The sequence below is a fragment of the Lupinus angustifolius genome, chromosome LG08 (genome assembly GCF_001865875.1).
Source record: "Lupinus angustifolius cultivar Tanjil chromosome LG08, LupAngTanjil_v1.0, whole genome shotgun sequence".
NCBI classification, from domain to species: Eukaryota; Viridiplantae; Streptophyta; class Magnoliopsida; order Fabales; family Fabaceae; genus Lupinus; species Lupinus angustifolius.
Genome location: NC_032016.1, coordinates 22,441,556 through 22,465,176, shown reverse-complemented (window position 1 = coordinate 22,465,176; position 23,621 = coordinate 22,441,556). Strand labels below are relative to the sequence as shown.

Genomic DNA, 23,621 nt, shown 5'->3' with positions numbered 1-23,621 from the left:
TTCACTTGTCTGGTAATTAACTAAAATTAATTACTGTTTGATTTTCTTAACACGGTAAAAAATAATTTATCCTAAATATGGTATCCCTTTCCAATAAAATCCATTCAATCTTTTTGGTTCCTTATTGAGGAGCCGATGTTAATGAAGCTTAATCATTGGTAGGACAATTAGTGACTTTTTTAATATATGTATTACCCTTTTGTGTTCATTGTAGAATAATTTGTTCTTCATAAAAGGTTTATGTACGTTTTAATTTACGATAAAACTATGCAATCTAATTTTAGTTCATGTAATGTCTACTTTAATCCAGTCAAGCCGAACTTAATTGAGTATACAGATTTATAATGATTGACACCCACACTCACAACGTGTTTTTAGTGGGGTGTATATAAAATTATAATTTTGTTTATAGTCCAGTAAAAATAATATAAAAAAGGCATAAAGTGAATCTCATGTTCAACACTTCACGTGGGGTCCACTACTTTAATTCTTCTTGTAACATGTTACCCTATCCCAATCTTGTAAAGATGGTGCTCCATATTTCTAGTGGTTTAAATTCAATTCAACTTTGCAAGATTACAAACCATTTTGTCAGTGTTTGTTTGAGTGTACTCTATCTGTTGCAAAATTTATTTATCATGTTTAAAGTTAGGAAAATGATTAATATATTATAAAATGTTACTTTATTTATGGATTATTACTTTACGAATTATAGTGTTACTTTTTTAGAGTAAAATGATTTATAGGACTCTTAAAGTTATACATACAATTTAAGGGTTCAGTAAATAATGTAAACATAGAACATAGTTTGAATAAAATAATTAAGATTTATTTTTGAAAGAAGGGAGGGAGACAGGGAGTGTTGTTCACTGCTATCATTATAGTAATTTAACAGGTTTAGTGATTCCATGTAAAAACTTCAAAATATCTCTTCAATTAAGATGTACAAGAAAAAAGTAGGTGAAAAATGCTAGAAAGAGAGTGAATGATTATTTTCTTCAACTTAAATAGTAACTTCCTTGAGCTGGTTATATTGATTTGTTCAAGTAAAGCATATTTTTTACCTTTTCAAAATCTGGTCTTGAGGTAATCTCAGATGCTCTCATCTTCCTTATTATTCTCTATGTTTTTTTGTACTATGCATCAAGAATTTGGATTGGGGTCATGTGTCCCAATGATATCTCATTTTCCGTCTCAAACCAATCATATATCAACATATAAATAAAATAAAAAATTTTAAAAAAATAAATAAATAAAAAATAGAACACTCTGACTGGCTTGGAATATGAAGTAAACACTCCATCCCAAGAAACTAATCTCTAATCTCTTTTGGTTGTTCACCTCACAACAAGATCAAGATCACAGTAAACTCTTAATCTTACGTCACTTTACCAATAAATTGTTGGTATTTCTAGGGTTCTGTTACATATTATAGTATTTTTATAATAAATATTAGACATGTGGGCTTATTCTCACTAAGAAAACCAACTTTATTTTTGTGGTTTAAGTGGCTTCTCTTTAAAGTTTCCAAGCTTTATTGTTGTGTTATGATGTTGAACTAATATGTATATTGAGAATCAACAAAAGTATGGGTATGCTCATAGCATAGGTTTTATTCACATGGTTAAGAGGGTACCAAAGTTTGGATTTGAAATTGTAAATAACATGGATTGTTCTTGTTGAGTGCTGAATTCTAGTTTTCTGGGTTTTCTTTTGTTATTGAATAAGCTCTCATGTTTCTTAGAATCTCTGGACTAGTGGGTTTTTTCTTCTTAATCCAATATTGGTGTTGCTTGCTTTCTTTTGTTCTTCATTTTGCTTCTTCTGAAATGGTTTTGAACTTACTAGGCGCTCTGTCATTTCTCCTATGCTGAGATGGTATTATTAGATGAACAACTGTAGCTGAAAATTGCAAAATTTCTGAGCTTTTTTCCCTCAAAGTGAAGACCCTCTTGGCAGCATGGTTAAGGGCAGAACATTATTGCTCTTGGTTTTTGGCTTGTGGATTTCCACAGAAATGATAGGGATGACAGAATCTTCACAATCTACCACTGTGAATTCTACTGTGTCTTCAAGACCGAAGGTTGTGAAAATTGGAGCCCTTCTTACTTATAATTCTGTCATTGGAAGATCGGCTAGACCCGCAATTATGGCTGCCATTAAGGATGTTAATTCTAATATGAATGTTCTCCCTGGCATTGAACTTCAAGTTATTTTACATGATACAAATTGCAGTGGTTTCCTTGGCACAGTGGAAGGTATTTGCAAAACTGGAAATTTTAGTAGTTATAACCTGCCGTTTCTTTGTTCAATTGAAATTTGGAAACTTACTTTGATTTAGGATCTAACTCACTAAGGTATCGCTCAATCCTCACTAACCTGAGAGTGTCTTGTTATAAGAAACTGTTGAGAATTCGAAATGCTAGTAAGATGGAAGTCCCACGTCGGAAAATAATGAACAAATGGAAGGAAATGTAAAAGCAAAAGAAATCACAATCCTAATTTCAGTTTGACTCCACATCTTGTCCTAAATGTGTGAGTCCATTTTAGAGTTTCATGTCCATGTTAGTAAGTAACAATAGTTTCCTGTGTCTAATATATCCAGTACAACTGAGTTTTTCCTTTTTCTTTTTGCCTTTTGAATTTTAGTTAACCTCTCCCTCTTTACTACTATGATATAATCTTTCTGTTATTTCGACAGTTTCTTCCTAGTGTATGCTTCATTCTATATGTTCAGTTTTATAGCTCTATCAATTATAATGTCAAAAAAAGTATGACTTCCTTTTTTAAAAGTATCATTTGGTTTCTTGTAGAATTACTTTGCTTTAAAATTTTCGTCTCAATTTTGTTTAATTTACATTCCGCTTGACTGAACCAAAAAATGAATGTTTACTTGACCAATAACATTATGCTTGATTAAACTGTGTAGTAAAGAAGTGGATAAACTTGATTAATGTTGTTGATCATGTAGCCCTGCAGTTGATGAAGAATGAAGTGATTGCTGCTATTGGTCCACAATCTTCCGGAATAGCTCATGTCGTTTCACATGTGGCTAATGAACTGCATGTACCTTTTCTATCATTTGGGGCAACTGACCCAACTCTATCTGCTCTACAATACCCCTATTTCATCAGGACTACCCAGAGTGACTATTACCAGATGCACGCAATTGCAGATTTTATTGAGTATCACGGGTGGAGGAAGGTCATTGCCATATTTGTAGATGATGATAATGGAAGAAATGGAGTTACTGCATTAGGTGATGCGCTGTCAAAGAAACGCGCCAAGATCTCTTACAAGGCTGCATTCCCTCCTGAAGCCTCACAAAGTGATATCAGTGACTTGTTAAATGAAGTAAACTTAATGGAATCAAGGGTCTATGTTCTACATGTTAATCCTGATTCTGGTTTGACAATCTTTTCCATTGCGAAGAAGCTACAAATGATGAGCGCTGGCTATGTTTGGATTGCAACAGATTGGCTTCCTTCAATGCTGGATTCATTAGTTCGAGCTGATACAGGCACAATGAATATTTTACAAGGGGTTGTGGCTTTTCGTCATCACATTCCTGATACTGATCTCAAGAAGAGTTTTATCACTAGGCTGAAAAACCTTAAAGACAACGACACTGAAAGTTTCAATTCTTATGCATTTTATGCATATGATTCTGTTTGGTTAGCAGCTCATGCCCTTGATGTTTTTCTCAATGAAGGTGGGAATATATCTTTCTCCAGTGACCCCAGGTTGCGTGACACGAAAGGAAGTGTGCTGAATTTAGCAGCACTTAGCACCTTTGATGGGGGTGATCAGTTTCTCCAGACAATTTTGCGAATGAACTTTACTGGTTTGAGTGGTAAAATTGAGTTTGACCATGATAAGAATTTAATTTATCCAGCATATGATATTCTAAATATTGGTGGAATTGGATCGCGTAGTATCGGTTATTGGTCTAATGAGTCTGGTCTGTCAGTATCAGTTCCTGAAACTTTATACATGAAAAAATCATCCAACACTTCAACAAGCAATCAAAACCTGTACAGTGTGATATGGCCTGGAGATGTCACAACTACACCTAAGGGATGGATATTCCCTAACAATGGTAAGCCACTGCGAATAGCAGTGCCAAACCGAGTAAGTTATAAGGAGTTTGTTGCTGAAGACAAGAACCCTCCAGGGGTACAAGGCTTTTGCATCGATGTCTTTGAAGCAGCCTTAAAGCTGTTGCCTTATCCTGTCCCCCGACAATATATGCTATATGGAAATGGCGATAGGAATCCTAACTACAACAACCTTGTGGATCAGGTTGCACAAAATGTGAGTTTCTAACTCATATGTCAGGATTCACTATGTATAATATAACCAGGACTGCAAGTAGCTATAATATGGATCTCAATTGTGGATATTTTGTAAATGGAGTACCTATAAGATTGACATTTAATACAGTATCTGATTCTATAGGTGATTCAAGGACATTTAGAATTCTGCTATGCTGTTCAAATTTGATACTTATGCTAATTTGCTCCTTTCCTTGTTTAGAACTATGATGCAGCCGTTGGAGATGTTACAATTGTGACAAACAGGACACGGTTTGTGGATTTTACTCAACCTTTCATGGGATCAGGGCTTGTTATTGTTGTTCCTGTCAAAGAGGACAAGTCAAGCCCTTGGGCTTTCCTTAAGCCATTCACTGCTCAAATGTGGTGTATCACTGGTGCTTTCTCTCTTTTTGTGGGAACTGTTGTGTGGATTCTTGAGCACCGATTGAATGAAGAGTTCCGTGGTTCACCAAGGACACAACTTATAACAGTCTTTTGGTTAGTATGTTTTGAGTTTTGACCATTTGAAAGCCTTTTTTATATCTGATTTTTTTCTAAGATGACAAATGCCACTTTGTGATAGACCATCGGGCCTGGTTGCTTCCATTCTTTATCATAGCATATCATACACAAGAGGGCCTGGTCTAATTTTAATATATTATAGCATGTCTTATTTTATTTTTTTGTTTTTCCTCCTGAAAAGGCTCCATGAATAAATAAGTCTATGTCTGAATATCCTGCCCTTAGCATGTTTAGAACTAAGGGTGTGTTTGATACAAGTGGCAGTACCAGACAACTTAAGTGCACAGGGCAAAAAATGACTTTTGTATTGTCCTATAAGGAGGTTTTTGTCCAATACCGAAGCCAATTTAAAAATCAAATAAGGGAGAGGAAAAAAACTGTGCTGTTTTGTCCCTCATTTTTTAGCAAATCAAATACACTTAGTCTTGTTTTTTACTTTAACATTATGTCAGATATTTTTGCTGAGAATAGTTCCTATTTTGCAGCTTTAGTCTCTCAACAATGATTTTCTCACACAGTACGTACTGATATTCTCACTCAGACCTTTTTAAAGTTTTAACTATAACCATCCTTATTTTGTATGGTACATGGTGAAATTATGTGACTTATTTTCTTCTTTGGCTTATGGCAGGAGAGAACACTGTGAGTACTCTTGGAAGATTAGTGCTAATCATGTGGCTTTTTGTGGTGTTAATTATCAATTCAAGCTACACAGCTAGCTTGACATCCATCCTCACAGTGCAGCAACTATCATCACAAATTGAAGGAATAGACAGCTTGATCTCAAGTACTCAACCTATTGGAATTCAAGACGGGTCATTCGCACGCAAGTATCTAGTAGAGGAACTCCATATACCAGAATCAAGGATAGTAACTTTGAAAAACATGCAAGGTTATATTGATGCCCTCCAGCGTGGACCGAAATATGGAGGGGTTGCGGCCGTGGTTGATGAGCTTCCTTATATTGAGACCTTGATGTCCAGCACTGACTGTAAGTTCAGAACTGTCGGGCAGGAGTTCACTAAAAGTGGCTGGGGATTTGTAAGTATCTCTATTTGCATGTTTGTGGTTCAAGATTCTAAAGTTTGCTTTTATAAAAACTAAACATTTGGAAGGTCTCTCTAAAAGAGAAAATTACTTTACAACCGGGCATCTGAATACTTTTTATGTGTTTTATGAAAAAAATCAAGGGCGTGTAATGATTGAATATGTTCGATATTTATCTATGCAGTGTTTCATTCAGAAAACATTTAAGAAAAATGGTTACTTTGCTTAAAAGGTAGTTAGTGTATCTGCTATATTATTAGTTTTGTTTCTGAAAATTAATATCTTTTGATTGAAGAAAGGTTGTACCTTAAATGGTGTCAAATTTAATCAGCTGTTTGGAAATTTTACAATGGTCACATTCTCTCCTCTACCAATCATTTAGCTCATCTAATAGTACCCTTCTTCCTTAAGAATATGTTTCCGAGTTGAGTTTTGGAGGGGAAAGAAGGGAAGATGAAGGATTCAGAGCCATGAAACACACTTGTGAGATGACTCTGAAGTCTTCCTTTTTTCCTCCAAGACCCAACTAGCAACAGACTAAAATAAAAATTGGTTTTTGCTCTAACTTCACACACGCATATTCTTATACTATAAGTGTGTTTATTATGTCTCTTTTGTATTAGATTTTGAGAGGATTATATACAAATGAATATTGTTCTCATATTTCCCCCCTCATAACAGGCATTCCAAAGGGACTCTCCCCTTGCTATTGATTTGTCAACTGCCATTCTTCAACTCTCAGAGAATGGTGATCTTCAAAGGATACATGACAAATGGCTTAAAAAAATGGAGTGTTCCAATGATGTTGATCCAAACAAACTATCTTTGAGAAGCTTCTGGGTCCTCTTTCTTATATGTGCCATTGTATCTGTCCTTGCTATAATTATATTCTTTGTTAGAGTGTTGTGCCAATATATCAAGTTCAGTCCAGAGCCTGAGGAGGTTGGTGTTGAAATTCAACCAACCAAGTATAGAAGAACATCCAAGACTCATAGCTTCAAGGACTTGATTGTTTTTGTAGATAAAAAGGAAGCAGAAATTAAAGAGATACTTAGGGAGAAGAGGAAGAAAAGGAGACGTAGCAAAAGCTTGGATGGGTTATCAAATTCAACCACCTGAAGTAACACTGCATTTTGATTAGTCCATTATTTTGTTATTCTATTGGCTACCATCTATGAAGCACTATACCAATATGAGTATCGGATACTATATGTATTACATACGTTCATATGCATTTTTTTTTTAAATATAGGATAAAATAGGTTTGAAATAAGCATATAAAATATGTATATAAAATCTGTAAAATATAATAAATATGTAATTTATTGTTATGAATTTCCAAATAAGGAAAATATATTGCAAACATCAAAAATACAAAATGACATTTATATTGTCATAAGATAATCAATCTTGTTTGGTCGATGATCAACATTATGCATATGCATTTTCTATTAATTATCTATGTAATACACGTGTTTTATTTTATTTCTTTTGCTACAAGTCTACTTGGTAAATTACATAATATGTTTCTCTCTTCTATTTAATTGATTGTGTCATGTCTTTCTCTTTTTTAAAAATTTTATTGTGTAGCATTTTGGGTGTCTACGATGTATCGAAAAACATTTTAAGAGTATCAAAGAGTATTGGGAAAATATTGGATTTATAAATTATTTATTTTTAAAAAATATAATTTCGATATGCTATAGGTATCTATTTGAGAGTATCGGTACCGGATATATATCTAACACATATACGTGAAAGTTATTGAAGAATTGATGCCTCATGTTACCAAGTAACAGTGTTGGCACAACTTAGTCCAGACTAAAGTATGTATATTTATTAACAATGTATAAAGGGGGGAAACTAATGAGTAATGGAAAGTGTGCTTTTTATTTTATGATTAAAAAAGGTAGTATAAAAATTTAATGAAAGTGAATTGAATCTCCAAACTACTAATATAATTGCATAACTGAATCTGCAAAACTATATTAATGATATTGCTTATTAGATAATTTCATAATATCACACATGAAGCTGTTACTCGTTTGTTACAAAATTGAAAATGATTCATAACTCAATTGGACCATTCCACGTGTTTTTCATGGAAACATGTGTTCAATATACGAATGATGCACACGTTGTCTTGTTTCTCAAAAGCTACTTTACATATGAATATCCTTAGTTAGTTGGCAATCTTACTATTTGTCGTTTGAATTATATATTTAGATTTAGTCAACTTACAAAGAATCCTATCAATTTGGTGAAATTATTCAAGAACTCAAATATTGTGTCCAAATCCAATTATTACGTGATTGGCACTAGACTATTTTACAAAGAGAATGCCTCTTCCTATGGACAACTGACACTTAGTAAGGGAGTTGATATGTCATTGTCTCTTAAATAATCTTCATTAATGGAGAGACAAATATTATAAAATATAGGAAATAATAATATGGTAAGAGATTTTTATCCTTTTATATATAATGAAATATCACTTTTGCCATTAAAAATATATATAAAATCATGTACTTGTCTTTCCATTAATGAAAATGATCATGGTTCTCTTAGAGTATATCACTATCTAATAGGGCTCAGCTCCTCTTCAGTACCGGAGAGAAGCCCAATTCTATCTAATACAATAATTTGGGCATAATTAAAGAAAAATGTATCCACCTATATTGGATGACTTCTATATAGTATTCTTATATGTTATATCATTCATATTTAATCATTATCGACGCTTTAAAGAAGTAATTCAAGTGCATGACAAATAATAAAGTGATTATATGTAAATATTTACGCTATTATTACATATATTACACTCATAATTCAATCAGATGTTAAGAGTGAGTTACTACCTGATTATGATTTGTTTGATTTCTCTAAGAAAATAGGATGAAAGAAGATAAAAAGAAAGAGTATGAGTAGAGAGATATAAATGAGAAAATTGGTTTATTTTAAGAATTGTTTGGTAGGAAAGAATTAGAAAAAATAATAATGTTTTGATAAATAAGATAATTTTACCCCTTCTAGATAATAAAAAGTATATGGTAAAGATAAAGATATTATACTAAATGCAAAAAAACATTTCAAATATAGCTTTTTTTCTCACTTTAGAGAAAAATAAAAATTTGGTGGTTGTACCACTTTTTTTTTCTTTCTCTCCATACTCTATTCTCCCTAAAAGTTTTGGACTATACATTTATTTGTTGTGAAAAATAATAATACGTGAACAAATAAGTAATTTATATAAGAAAATTAATAATTGTTTATAATTGTTTAATTCTTGGGAAATTAATACCACATCAAAAATTTAATTATATATGGAAAAAATAATTTAAACGTCAAGTAATATAAGTTATGAAAGAGGATACCCTTTAAAATATATCATTAGATGGATAATCCAAGTGTCAATAAAAGGTTATATCTATTTCAATAATAACATCTTGAGTCATCTATCAATAGTAGTTTTTTAGGGTTAAATACTTTTTAGGTGGATGATGTGGTTGTTCAAGAGAATTCAAGGAATTCACACTTGAATCGATGAATTCAATGGAATAAGCGTAGGAATTCCTATGAATTGAGAAAAGAATTCGAACTTACTTATTAAAATCAATCAAGAATTGCAGAATTTGTGTTGAGGAAAGAAGAAGAAGAAGTTTTGGGAAACTTTCTAAAAATGGAAATCTGTTATTAACTGCTTTTTGAAAAGTTGTTATTTATAGCCTAATTCCTAACTACCTGAAACAAAATTACAAAGGCTATGAAAACAGAATTACAAATGCTACAAATTCACCCTTATCATTGCCCACCCCATAAGAACATTCTTGTCCTCAAGAATCAAAAGCTGGAAATCTTTTACATAGATCATAATAGAATTCCCATGAAGCATCTTCAACCAATTGATGTTTCCATTTAACCAAAACCTTGGTTACTGGTTGTCCCCTGTGTTTCACTGTGATTCTATCAAGGATGAGCTCTGGTTCCTTATCGTGATTACCCACACTTGTAGCAGAAGGAAGAACTGAGGAAGTAACAACCTGCCCAACATGCTTTTTCAATTGAGAAACATGAAACACATTGTGGATTTTAGCATGTTCTGGAATCTGCACTTTGTAAGCCACAGATCCAACCTTGCTGAGTATAGGAAACGGACCAAAATACTTAGGAGCAAGCTTCTCATTACTCCTAGCTGCTACTGAAATTTGCTTGTAAGAATGCAGCTTAATATAGACCAAATCACCTTCTTGAAATTGCCTATCACTCCTATGTTTATCTGCCAACTGTTTCATTATATCTTGGGCCCTTCTTAGATGAAACTTAAGCACCTTCAACATCTCTTCTCTTTTAGCCAAGCTTCTGTCCACCAATTGTACCTTAGATTCACCTGGCAAATAAGGCAAGTAAGTGGGAGGAGGTTGACCATACACCACTTCATAAGGAGTTGCTTGTATGGAAGTGTGAAATGTAGTGTTATACCACCATTCAGCTAGTGGCAACCAACATACCCATTGCTGAGGGGTATCTGTACACATACAACGAAGATATGTCTCCAAACACCTGTTGACAACCTCAGATTGTCCATCTGTCTGTGGATGGTAAGAAGTAGAGAGCTGCAATTGTACTCCTTGGAAGGCCATAAGTTCCTGCCAAAACTTGCTGATAAACACAGGGTCTCTGTCACTGGTTATGGATTCTGGAAATCCATGTAATTTGAAGACATTATCCATGAATGCTTGAGCAACAATGCTAGCTGTGTAAGGATGAGTAAGCTGGATAAAGTGAGCAGCCTTACTCAACCTATCTACAACAACAAAAATCACCTGCTTGCCATTAGAGATAGGTAGCCCTTCAATGAAGTCCATAGTGATATGTTGCCATACATGTTCAGCTATAGGCAAGGGTTGTAGTAGGCCAGGGTAAGCAGAAGTGTCATACTTACACCTCTGGCACACAGAGCATTGTTGAATGAAGGATTTGACATCCTTATTTAACCCTTTCCAATAGAGCACTGCTCTAATCCTCTGGATAGTTGCATTTCTTCCAGAATGCCCCCCTGAAGCTGCCTCATGAAACCATTGTAACAATTCCTTCCTGAGTGAGTCATCCTTACCCACCACCAATTTACCTTTCCTTGTGAGTTCTAGTCCATTCCAAGCATAGTGTTTGTGTTTAGTTGGATCAGATGTTAATTGAAGTATTATCTTCTGCAAACTAGCATCATTGACCCAAGTGCCCTGAATCCTCACCAATAAATTTGAATTCAAAGTATGCACCAAGATTGCTTGACATTCAACCCCTTCCATTCGAGAAAGAGCATCAGCTACTACATTGTCCTTCCCTTGTTTGTACTCAATGGAAAAGTCAAACTCCATAAGCTTTACCAACCACTTTTGTTGGAACTCAGTGGTCAATCTTTGATCCAACATGTATTTCAAACTCCTATGGTCAGTTTTGATGATGAAGTGTTTATTTAAGAGATAGTGTCTTCATTTTTGGACTGCAAAAACCACCGCTATAAGCTCCTTTTCATATGTTGAGAGTGATTGTTGTTGTTGATTTAGCATCCTGCTAATATAAGCAATAGGGTGTTTGTCCTGCATCAACACAACACCAACTCCCTGTCCTGAGGCATCTACTTCAATTGTGAACTGTTGTGTGAAATTAGGCAGAGCCAACACAGGTGCAGTGGTTAGCAACTCCTTCACCTTCTGGAATGCCAATTTGGCTTCAGCAGACCATTTAAAGTTATCCCTTTTTAACATTTCAGTGAGTGGTTTAGCAACTGTGCCATATCCCTTCACAAATCTTCTGTAGTACCCTGCTAAGCCCAAGAATCCCCTCAACTGTTTTAGTGTTTGAGGTAATGGCCAATTCTGGACTGCACTGATCTTGGCTGGGTCAGTGTCAGTGGCTACACCCTCTCTGGATATGAAGTGCCCCAAGTACTCCACCCTTCCAACTCCAAAGTAGCACTTAGATTGCTTAGCAAACAACTGATGTTCCCTCATCTTAGCAAGCACTAACTCCAAATGTACAAGATGTTCATCTATTGTACTGCTATAGATAAGAATGTCATCAAAAAAGACAAGCAAGAATTTCCTGAGGAACTCCTTGAAAACTGAATTCATCAAGTTCTGGAATGTAGCAGGAGCATTTGTTAGGCCAAATGGCATCACCAAATATTCAAAGTGCCCACTATGAGTTCTAAAAGTTGTTTTGTGAACATCATTGGAACTCATCCTCACTTGATGGTAGCCTACTCTCAAGTCAATCTTAGAAAAGATGCTAGAGCCATGTAGCTCATCCATGAGGTCCTCAACCAAGGGAATAGGAAATCTATCCTTGATGGTGCCCTTGTTTAGCTCCCTGTAGTCCACACAGAGCCTCCAAGTACCATCCTTTTTTCCCACCAAAACAATTGGACTGGCATAAGGGCTATTGCTGGTCTGGATTACTCCTGAACTTAGCATATCATTGACCAATTTGTCAATAACATCCTTCTGTTCCTTAGCATACCGATATGGCCTTTTGTTTACAGGGTCCATATTATGCTTTAAAGGAATTCTATGATCATGCTCGCAATTGAGAAGGGTTGGCAAACACATCAGCATATGCTTGTAGGATACACTCAATTGTAGGAGGAATCTGGTTAGCATCAGCATGAGTTGTTAGAGTGTGCAAGAGACCCCCTTCTGGACTGCCAATCTGAATCATTGAGAGATGGACCCCCATTAGCATAACCTTCTCTAATTGTTGAGCCTTAACAGATTTGCAATCAAGTTGTGTAGCACCCCTGAGCACATGTCTTCTTCCCTGTAGGCAAAACTCCATGGTTAACTTGTTGAAATTCCATGTAATGTCTCCCAAGGTGATTAGCCACTCAATGCCTAAGACAACATCACAACACCCCAGGGGAAGCAGCATCATATCTGAAGTGAATGTACTTTGTTGGAGAGTCCAACTAAAGTTCCTTACAACCGAAGAAATTGGTACATTTGTCCCATCTGCCACAGTAACTAAAATAGGTTGCAATTCTTCAATTCTACACCCAATTCTTTCAGCTACTTGCCTATCAAGAAAGTTATGAGTGCTGCCACTATCAATCAAAATGTCCAAGGGCTTTTTGTTGTACCTCCCCGTGACCCTCATTGTATTGAAATTGGCCACCCCAGTTAAGGCATTAACCGAAATGTGTGGTTCTTCACTTGAACTCAGCACTGTTTCTTGATCCCTACCAGACCCAACCTCCTCATCCTCCAACTCATCCACCTCTAACAGATGAATCTGCAGTTTCTTGTGGGACAAGCTATGTTCTGGTGTGTACATTTCATCACAAAAGTAACAGAGCCCTTTTGCCCTCCTCTCATTCATATATGCTGGTGTCAAGCTTCTATTGAATCTTGGCCTCTCTTTCATACCCTCTGCTTCAGTATGCAAAGATGGTTTAGGACCAAGTAAGGGTCTTCCTCCCGTAGTGCTAAAAGAAGGATTCTTGCCTCTCCCTTGGTTCTGGATGGTGGGACTAGCAGCTTCATACAATTTAGCCAAAGTGAAGGTCTTCCTTACAGTTTGGGGCTGAAACATGCGTACCATCATCTGTACATCGTTCTTCAAACCTCCCAGAAAGCAACTCAGCATATAGTCTTCAGAAAGATCCAACCTTGTAATGATGGCATCGAATTCTTCGTGATACTCAACTATGGTGCTCTTCTGCCTAAGTTTCATCAATTCTGCCATAGGGTCATCACAAACATCCCCGAATCTTTCCAGTAGTGTCTTCACATACTCACCCCATGTAGGTATTGAGTTCACCCACATTGACCTTACATAGGCATGATGCCACTTCAAGGCTTTACCTTCAAAGTGCATTATGGCTAGTTTGACCTTAAATTCCTCCTGAGTGTTGTCCACCATGAAATACGTTTCACACTGGTATAACCATTCCTTCACATTGGTTCCATTGAATCTAGGAAATTCTATCCTAGCTAGCCTTGTGTGACACGCATATGAGTGGTTATTAGTATGTTCACCTTGACTACGGTGGTGGTGATCTCCATTCCCCATGCCTGATTTGTTTTGCCATGATGATCCCCCTGATGCCATACCTTGCTTGAGACCCTCTTCAACTGATTGTTTAACCGATTCTGCCATGGATTTCTGCATTGAGCTTATCAATTCAGCAAGACGTAGTTCTAGCTTATCCGAAAGGCGTGTCTCCAACCTTTCTTCAATTTCTCTTGCAGCAGCTTGCATGCGCGTAGACTCTGCCATCCCCCTAGAAAAAAAAGCTCTAGATACCAATTGATGTGGTTGTTCAAGATAATTCAAGGAATTCACACTTGAATCGATGAATTCAATGGAATAAGCGTAGGAATTCCTATGAATTGATAAAAGAATTCGAACTTACTAAAATCAATCAAGAATTGCAGAATTTGTGTTGAGGAAAGAAGAAGAAGAAGAAGTTTTGGGAAACTTTCTAAAAATGGAAATCTATTATTAACTGCTTTTTGAAAAGTTGCTATTTATAGCCTATTTCCTAACTACCTGAAACAGAATTACAAAGGCTATGAAACAGAACTACAAATACTACAAATTCACCCTTATCAGTGGATAACTGAATAATATAGAAATATTATTTTATAATATATTAACTAAAATTAATAAAAATTAATTTATTATTCTTTTATATATATTATATCTTTAAAGAAATTAATTTTGACTATTTAACAAACCATCTAAATAGAATAGAATTAAGGTGAATCTCAGCTATTTAAAAGTTTGATATCAACCATAAACTTCTTTAAAAGTCTATTTCATTATAAACATTTAAATAAACCAATAAGTTTAATATTATATAATATAATTAAATTATATAATTAAAAAATTTATATAATAGTTTTAATATTATATAATATAATTAGATATTTTATATAATTTAATTAAGTATGTTGATCTCTTAGATATAATATATCTTTTAGATAAGTATAGTTTATAAGCTAAATAAACTTTCTGAAAAAACTTTATACTAGTTTATCAAAAAAGTTTACATATCAACAATTATAAATCAAATAATAAATATCTTATAAGACAATCTAACATGTTTTCACCTTGAATTCTCCTATCACCTAAATATATAATTAAAAAAAACATTTGACCTTGTTTTTTTTATATAAAGTTAAATTCAATCATTCCTGCATTCTAGAAGGTTTCCTTAAATTCAATAATTCCTTCATTCTACGGGTCTGAAAAACAAAGGATACGAAGCCATGGAAACACAAAAATGGTTCTTCTATTTTTTCCTTAGTAAAAATATCTCATCACCATTCTTTACTTAAGGAATAGTTTCTTGACAAAGATGTGATTTCCTAATAACTATTGCTCCCGTAAATAATTTTTCCATTTAACACATTTTCTTATCTCTCATTTTTTGTGATTAGCCACTTCATAAAAGTATTTAAATTTGGAATAATTTTTTATACTACTAATAAAATGTCCTCACATTTTGGTAAATATCTAATTTTTTTTGATAAGGAATCGAATCCTTAATATTTTGATCATATTTTGGAATCTAGCAGAATCTTATACTACTAATTTAAGTGATTTAAATTTAGAATGATTTTTTTATGTTACCAATAGAATTTCTTCACCTTTTGGTAAAAAACTTGTCTCTAGGAATCGAATCCTTAATATTTTAAATGTTACATTCCTAACTTAATTTTAATTTTATGTTGGTAAGTTTGGGATGAATGAATGAATAATGTCAATGTTTTAACAGTCAACGGTGGCGTTAAAGTAGTAACTTTTGACTGCAAAGTTTAAATTTTACAATCAAAACCTTTCACAAAAAATAATAAATATATGGCAGACAAATAAAAATGAGGGGAAGGAAGATGATATCCCCAAAATGCCCTTCTTGCATTCAAGTCAGTATAGTTAAATATGAGACAACAACACAACATTGGCTTTCATTTTCATGGCTGAGACGCTAATCACTTCTTGCACTCATAAAACAAGACCATCCATCCCAACAAACACACACAAAAAAAAAATTACTGTTCTCTTTTTTCTTATTTTAAACAATTAATTAAATTAGAAAGAAGAAAAAACCATGTCCCAATTTTGCCGAGAAGCTGGTCACTCCACCACCCTGCCACGGCGGTTTCAGCACCGTGTCTCGGTGATCCGGCGATGTCTCCTCCGTGTTATCAACCGCTTCATTATCTGCTCCGGAGGGAAACTCACTGATGACACGTGCCGCATGTTGCCTCCGTATGCAGGATTATCTCCTCCTCCGTCGCCGATGGTTTTCTCCGATGATGCTAGCAATGAAGAGTTACCGATTTCATTGTCACCGTCCGTGTTTAATAACCATGTCTTGGATCCTGATTTAGTTTCCTTGAAGATCACTTTGTTGGGTGATTGCCAAATTGGAAAAACCAGCTTTTTGGTTAGTTTACAACTTCACATATAAAAAAAATCACATTGTTTTGTTCTGTAGTTGCAACCTTAATTTCGAGACCCAGATTTAAATTTTAGATAATGCAAAAGGGTTGAGTTGATTTTTTTAATTAATTTAATATTTGCCATTTTTTCTTAATTTTCACGTTTGGTTTTTTTTCCAGGTGAAATATGTTGGGGATGAACAAGAACAACAAGGGCGACATGGGGAAGGGCTAAGCCAAATGGGCAAGATTTTGGATGTAAGAGGAGCACGAATATCATATTGTCTTTGGGAAGTACAAGGTATAATATAGAAGAATAATCAATGCATTTGATGATTTTGGGATAAAGATTTTTCATTGTTGATTGTTGATGATATATTTTATGATTATTATGAATGCAGGTGATGGAACATCAGAAGAACAAATTTCAATGGCTTGCAAGGACTCGGTGGCAATATTGATTATGTTTGATCTAACGAGTCGATGCACATTAAACAGGTGTCTTTTTCATTATGTACCTAACAAGTCATTCTCTTGTACCTAATCTTGGTAATCCCAGAAATCATTTGCGGCAACTTTTTTATTTTTTGATTTTCAGTGTCCTTGGATGGTACAAAAACGCAAGGAAATGGAATCAGGTATATATAAAATATGATATATCTTTTGATACAATCATCTGATTCAGCTTATTTATTTGGATGCAGATAGATAACAATTTGTTACAGTGATATTTGCTTTATTTTTGTAGACAGCAATTCCAGTGTTGATAGGGACCAAGTTTGATGAGTTCATTCAGCTCCCAATTGATTTGCAATGGACCATCGCTAGTCAGGTAATAATGATTCCAATTTTACCATTTCCTATTCAAAATGCACATAAAGTATGATATTTTGAGATCTAGGCCTGAAGAAGTGTATTGTTAGAATATTAAATGAATCATACACAATCATGGTTTTATGACAGTTTATTCTCTTTTATACAGTAAAATTTAATCTAAAAATAAGGTGGTATACATTTCTTTAAACAACAGAAAACTTCTGAAACTTCAGATTCGTATTATTGACTTTTTTTGTATTACTTATATTCCTAACCATGTTTTAGATAAAATATTTAACAATGATTGCAACTTATAAATAACCACGTTTGGTTATGTAAACATCTAAAGCATGAATGTTTTAGAACCTTACAGAATTATGATCTACAAGGAAGACTAATCAATTTTGTATTTTCTTACTAAGAAAGATAAATAATGACGAGGGAAATTGAAGCCTCCGTTTTCGTTTCTTCATTCTAATGATTAAGCTATACTATTTTATTTATAAATGGTTGTTTTCGGTTGCAACGTCTACTCAAGTGAGAGGGTCTGGTTATACTTTTTTCTATTCATTTTATCATATTTACTTAATGGGTAGAGATATGTTCTTATAAGATGTGCATGATGCATCATCATGAAAAAACCTCTAAGGTCAATACATTACTTCCAGAGACATCATTCACATCTTTGTAGGACACACATATAAAAAAAGGCAATGCCCTATTAACCTTATTAGTAATATTATTTGAGCGTATACAATATTGCTCTTGGTTTTTTTTGGTTAACTTGTGATATGGTGAGAGTAGTTAATAACAAAAATGAGAGGTTGTGACCTTTTTAGAATCCATTATTTGTTTCCTGAATAAAAGCGTAATCCAGCATTGGAACAGTTCAATGAGAATTGACAAGGAGTGGTGCTTTGTTTTGGGGTAAAAGTGGACCCTATCAATATAAGAAGACGGTGCTATGTTTGATGATCATTGAACATAAGGCACACAATCTCATCCATATTCACACGTCCACCTACACCTATTTACCAATAATAATGATAAAAGTTAAGAAGGTTCCTTTCGAGAGCAGGAGATGGTAGTATCATAAAAAATAAAAGTAATACATTATAATACTTTTGTCATTTCCTTTTTGATAAAATGACATTTTTATTTTTGAAAGTAAAATAATAATTTTTTCTCTTTCGAGTATCTAGAAGATTATTGTTAAAGTAGGTGGACCTATGAGAAGTTGATCCCCTCAAATGTTTTAAATTTTATATATATATATATATATTAACAACACTATTGTCATATTTATAAACATTTAATATTAATATATTTATTTTTGTGGAAAAGTAAGGTAGGATTTTAATGGGAAAGAGAAAATTAGCTTCAGCTATAAGTTTCAATATTTTATTTTTGTTATCACTAGTAATTAAAATATGAAAAATCTCTCAACTATCTCTTAAATTATGTGAATATTTGGCATAAGTAGAAATGACAAATGCACTTTAGTTGGAAGATGAATTTGTCGTACATTGCACAATATTGTCATTTACATTGAAAAACAAATAGTAGAAATTTTTTCCTCACTTCATTTAAGTCTTTAAAAGAAATAAGTAAAAGCAACAACTCAAATAAATATACTTCTTTTCCATTAATTTATTATTTTGAAATTTTAATATAATTATATATGCTTTTAATAAATAGACTTCTTTACCATTAATACATCTTTATGCACTTCGACTTGTTTTGGAATGTTTCTTTTTTGTAGTATAGTTAAAATTAAGGTAGTATTTATAAATGGAGAGGATTGTTGTTTCTCACTATTGTATTGTAGGTGTTATTTAATTGAGAGACTTGTGAAAATGTAGAAGATAATCAATAAAATTTTGACAACATATTAAATATTTAATTATAATTAAAATTTAGTCATGTCATTAATGATACCACAATAAAACATAAATACATTTGTCTCCAAATGATGTGTTTTATATATAATACAAGTTTTTCTCTTTAATTGATTAATATGGTGTTTATGAAATTGAACAGGCTAGAGCATATGCAAAGGCACTGAATGCAACTTTATTCTTTTCAAGTGCAACTTACAACATCAACGTGAATAAGATCTTCAAGTTCATAACTGCAAAGCTCTTCGACCTGCCATGGACAGTGGAAAGAAATCTAACAGTTGGGGAGCCAATTATTGATTTCTAAAAAACTGCACAATACATTTACTTTACATAGTGATGGTAGTTTTATGTTGATGTAAAGTGATCAAAGTCAACCGAACCACCAGAGATGTTAGTCAATTAGTCTTAGTCTCGCCAATCGAGTTGTTAGGTACAGAAAAACAGCATTTCCCATGCAAAAAATAAGACTCTTCAATCATCAAAGAGAGGAAAGTGATAAATAAGAGTGTAATATCATGTATTGTCAATATAAATATTTATAGACAATCAGTATTTTATCTATCATTTATTTGTGGTGATGGATTATTGAATGAAAAAATATAACTTAATGGTGCTTTTGTCTTGTTATGTGATTAGGCTTAAGTGAAGATAGATGTGTACAGTTGCATCTTCTGAATATATTTTTATTTCTCACTCGGTCTTTAAGTTTTGGTAACCTAATCCTTTTAAATATATTAATCATTCCATGTGGTTACTTGTTTTATGTTACTTTCAAGTCCTAGACATCTCTCATTTTGATAGAATTTCACATCATCTTGTAATTCTACACGACCATGCATAACACTAATTCCTAAGACAGTAATTAATCAATTTATGCATTTCAAGGAAAATTGTTTAATAATTCTGCTTGCCAAACTTTATCTCGCAAATGCAACTTTGAAGCTTTTTAGTTTACGTTTGCGAATTGTATTTTGAAAGGAAATGAAGGAAAATAAAAGACTTTAAAATTATTTTAAAAATGTATTTCTTAACTCTTAAGTCTTCAATTTCCTTTCATTTAAAAGTCTATTTTTTAACTCTTAAGTTTTCAATTTCCTTTCATTTCAAAATTGTATTTCTTAACTCTTAAGTTTTTAATTCCATTTTAAATTCTAACTCATAAATAAATCCTAAGAAACAATACAATCGAATTGTAAGCGTGTACCTTTTATCATATATTATACTAGTGCACTTCCTAGTATTATCTACAAGTCAGGTCCTAATATAATCTGGCTAAATAAAATTAGGTACCTTTCATTTATGAAAAAGTTTTAACTTTAAGAAATTTTATCATTAAAGTGGAAAATTATCAATTTTTATTGATAGGATGATATCTATATTTAAAATTGAAAGAAATTTTTTTGCAACATTTCCCCCTTAAATACTACTAAATACTAAAGCTGAGATAAAGTACTCTTCTTTACTTTAAAGAATATTTATGCCTTAGGCAAAAGTCCGGTCCCTAATATATGCAATGATTATAATATTTAAAAAAAAAACTAGCTATGATTATAATAAAAAGAGGGACATGGATACACGTCTACAGTAAATTCATATATAAAAAACAGGGCTGAGGCACCCTCTTATTTATATGACAAAATCTAATTGATCTATGATAAAGAATAGACAGTATTGAAAATATATGATCTTTGTCACTTATTATCACCCAATGCTGGGCAGGGCCTGATCACCTAATCTTTCTAATTTCACCCAAACTCAGAAGGAAAAGCAATGATGGGGAATGAGAAAATGAGGGAGACAAGTTCATATATAGGATAGATTTGTGATAAGATGACTTGGTGAAATAAACTTAGTTCATATAGGGATTGATAAACCATTTCAGCAAGATCTCCATCATGTCACTGGTTGTATAAAAAAATTTATATATAGAAGTACACTAATAATGAAATTGTCCATCTTTTACCAAAAGTGGAATAATTTTGTGCGTAGAGATGAATTTTATATTCAAATCTCAGAGTTGATAATTTGGAATACCATAGTTATACTTATAAAATGGAGATTGATGGTGAGCAGTGTTATAGTATAGTAAATTGGCAACATGTCTTTTTTTCGGTCATAGTGTCCCTTTTTCACAAAATTCAACAAATTAGAAAATGTTTCGTATTAGTATTAAATTTAATAGATTTAAATGGTTAAACCATTTGGTCAGCTGGACAATTTTATATATAATTACTAATTTTTTCTATAAATATATAATTATTTATAAATCCAAACTTTTATATAATTATATTGAAGTAATATTCCTTCATCTTTTTTTGGACTGAAAACATTAGTTTAGTCTTCATTTTTTATTTTTATTTTAAGTTGATCGTCCGATTCAGTTCCTGATCTAGTTTTCACAATAATACTTAGCATACAGTTTAGGACGATTATCATTGTTCATTTTGACTATAAACATATCTATCAACTTAATTAGTTATTGGGATAGCATAACCAATGTCCTCCTTTTATTTATTTTAATATTTATTAAAAAAAATAAAAGCATAAGTCCCGTTTATAAATCATGCATATCAATATTCCTCAAAAAAAATCAAACTATTTCAAGGAATTTTCATACTTAGTTATAAAAATGGCAATGAAATACATTCAACAAGAAAAACATAAAAGATCCCAAAAATGGACCATAGAACAAACTAAAGTCCAAGTGTAGTGGAAAATTCAAGGTCCCAAGATCCATTTTTTCCTGCGACCCATCTCTCATTCTCTCAGTCTCTGTCATTTCTCTGTCTCTCCCATTTCCATCAAATTCTGTGAAGCATGAAAATGAGTGTTGTGTTGAAGTTGATAGATGCTATTCTGCTCCTGTTCTTCTTCTTGATAGCAGTTTTAGCTCCTCTCATAGATGCTCAGACAATATTTCCTATCTCTTATTTCCCTGAATTCTTTGTGCAACTCAAGACAAACTATGCACACAACTATGGTGACTATCTTGTTGTTGATAAGCCTCATTTCTTTGTTGGATTGGTTTGGCTTGATCTTTTGTTCCAATGGCCCCTTTCCCTCCTCAACCTCTATGCCATCTTGGCTTCTAAGCCTTGGTTCAATACCACTTGCTTGATCTATGGTGTCTCTGTCTCTACTTCAATGGTACTTGTTTTTGTTTAATACATTCATTTTGCTTTTTCAATTTCCTCCCTTTTGAACTTCTGTTATATCATTATATGCTTTATGTATTAATATATGATGAACAAGAAAAGTCAATCTGTCTATTTTCATGGCAAAGATGCATAGCACAAAAGTTAGTAGCAATAATTGATTGTTGTTAGTATATATATACAAGAACCTGTTGCTTGTTATGAGATTCATTCTCATCATTTGGTCTTTTGCTTTGTTACATACATTTCCATTTGAATATTACCTTGGTTATTAGTATTACATTGCAGTATTGTTCTAGGAATAATGGGCATTTTTTTCTTTTGTTAGATCCTCTTAAAATTTTATTACAATTTGGATAATCTATTATCTTTTGTCAAACATTCTTAGATAGCAATATAAGAGTTGGTTACAAAATTAGCTAGATGGTAGTCACAACTTACAACTGTTTTAGTACATAACCTTGAACTTACTTTATCTTATATCATTTTTCTCATTTCAATCAATACACAATTTCAGTTTTCTCTAATCTCTACTTTCTCTTCAGACTCTGCCATGTTTTATTATCTTACTTTGCAATTTACTTCTTTTGGTGTGTGTGGGTTGCAGGTTGCTATATTATCAGAACTGAGGGGTTCCAATAAGGCATCTGAAACACTATTGAAAATGTACTATCCTTTCATGGGATTAGGTGTTCTAGCAATTCTTAGAGGTTTGCTGGGACATTCCTCCAAGACAACTTCATCTCATAGCAAGAGAGCCGCATTGGCGAGGAAAGAGCGCGCTTGAAGTTGTAGTTATTGGATCAAACATGAGTAAAAGGAAAGAGAAGAAGTTACAGGTGTGAAAGAAGGATGATTCATGTTTAGTTTGAATTTATTTCTCTGGGTTTCCTTTGCTTTCTATCTGAGAAAAAGATTTTGTGTCAGGTATACCTTAATTCCATCATGTTGCATACTTTGCCATAGGAAGAAATAAAATGCTAACTATTGCATAATGGGTTAACCCAATTGATGATTCAAGATAACTCATACTCATGAAGAGTATAATTATGGATGATTATTATTTGAAGCTTCTGTGGCAGCTGATTTAGATACAAGATATAAAAATGAAACATATAGATAAAGTGAATTCTCAATGTATTTGTTATATAAGTTACGTAAGTGACATGAGATGCACCTAAATGATGAATTAAGGATGTATATATGAAAAGGGGTAGAACAAGATATGATCCAAAATAATAGTTCATACTTCTGTTCCTTACTTACTTAATGCTAATGATTTTGATTGTTACACCAAAGGGTTAATCAGTGTGATCGATGTGAAAGTGAAGGTTATCTGTAATTAACTTTTTATTAATATATACTCTATCAATTTGTGATATCTTTCTGTGTAGAACTCATCTTTTGTTTAAGAATATA

At 33.1% G+C, this 23,621-nt stretch overlaps 4 protein-coding genes across 7 annotated transcripts; 3 read left to right on the top strand and 1 right to left on the bottom strand.

The window, feature by feature from the left end:
* LOC109355210 (glutamate receptor 3.4-like) lies at nucleotides 950–7,030 on the top strand. 4 transcript variants are annotated; one of them, XM_019598226.1, is made up of 7 exons: nucleotides 950–1,086; nucleotides 1,849–2,258; nucleotides 2,972–4,314; nucleotides 4,537–4,814; nucleotides 5,324–5,355; nucleotides 5,470–5,879; nucleotides 6,567–7,030. In XM_019598226.1, the coding sequence occupies exons 2-7, from the start codon at nucleotides 1,961–1,963 to the stop codon at nucleotides 7,002–7,004; spliced, it is 2,799 nt and encodes a 932-aa protein (XP_019453771.1). In that variant the 5' UTR covers nucleotides 950–1,086; nucleotides 1,849–1,960; the 3' UTR covers nucleotides 7,005–7,030. The 4 variants fall into 4 exon arrangements, with proteins under 4 accessions (XP_019453771.1, XP_019453772.1, XP_019453770.1 ...); XM_019598227.1 differs by lacking the exon at nucleotides 950–1,086 and having other exon boundaries at nucleotides 1,491–2,009; nucleotides 2,049–2,258; XM_019598225.1 differs by lacking the exon at nucleotides 950–1,086 and having other exon boundaries at nucleotides 1,491–2,258.
* On the bottom strand, nucleotides 12,459–14,159 carry LOC109354024. The gene has a single exon (XM_019596378.1). The coding sequence runs from the start codon at nucleotides 14,157–14,159 to the stop codon at nucleotides 12,459–12,461; it is 1,701 nt and encodes a 566-aa protein (XP_019451923.1).
* On the top strand, nucleotides 15,848–19,490 carry LOC109353735 (septum-promoting GTP-binding protein 1-like). Its single transcript, XM_019596101.1, has 6 exons — nucleotides 15,848–16,335; nucleotides 16,511–16,631; nucleotides 16,732–16,828; nucleotides 16,929–16,968; nucleotides 17,079–17,162; nucleotides 19,187–19,490. Exons 1-6 carry the CDS (start codon nucleotides 15,997–15,999, stop codon nucleotides 19,349–19,351), a joined length of 846 nt encoding a protein of 281 aa, XP_019451646.1. The 5' UTR covers nucleotides 15,848–15,996; the 3' UTR covers nucleotides 19,352–19,490.
* On the top strand, nucleotides 21,704–23,202 carry LOC109353701. Its single transcript, XM_019596056.1, has 2 exons — nucleotides 21,704–22,194; nucleotides 22,810–23,202. Exons 1-2 carry the CDS (start codon nucleotides 21,865–21,867, stop codon nucleotides 22,987–22,989), a joined length of 510 nt encoding a protein of 169 aa, XP_019451601.1. The 5' UTR covers nucleotides 21,704–21,864; the 3' UTR covers nucleotides 22,990–23,202.

Bases quoted from the DNA above. Each gene is read 5' to 3' on its own strand.
- LOC109355210 (XM_019598226.1), top strand. From the start codon at position 1,961: ATGGTTAAGGGCAGAACATTATTGCTCTTGGTTTTTGGCTTGTGGATT. The intron at 2,259-2,971 runs GTATTTGCAAAA...TTGATCATGTAG, and splicing joins TTTCCTTGGCACAGTGGAAG to CCCTGCAGTTGATGAAGAAT. The intron at 5,880-6,566 runs GTAAGTATCTCT...CCCTCATAACAG, and splicing joins CTAAAAGTGGCTGGGGATTT to GCATTCCAAAGGGACTCTCC.
- LOC109354024 (XM_019596378.1), bottom strand. From the start codon at position 14,159: ATGGCAGAGTCTACGCGCATGCAAGCTGCTGCAAGAGAAATTGAAGAA.
- LOC109353735 (XM_019596101.1), top strand. From the start codon at position 15,997: ATGTCCCAATTTTGCCGAGAAGCTGGTCACTCCACCACCCTGCCACGG. The intron at 16,336-16,510 runs GTTAGTTTACAA...TTTTTTTTCCAG, and splicing joins TTGGAAAAACCAGCTTTTTG to GTGAAATATGTTGGGGATGA. The intron at 17,163-19,186 runs GTAATAATGATT...GAAATTGAACAG, and splicing joins AATGGACCATCGCTAGTCAG to GCTAGAGCATATGCAAAGGC.
- LOC109353701 (XM_019596056.1), top strand. From the start codon at position 21,865: ATGAAAATGAGTGTTGTGTTGAAGTTGATAGATGCTATTCTGCTCCTG. The intron at 22,195-22,809 runs GTACTTGTTTTT...TGTGGGTTGCAG, and splicing joins TCTCTGTCTCTACTTCAATG to GTTGCTATATTATCAGAACT.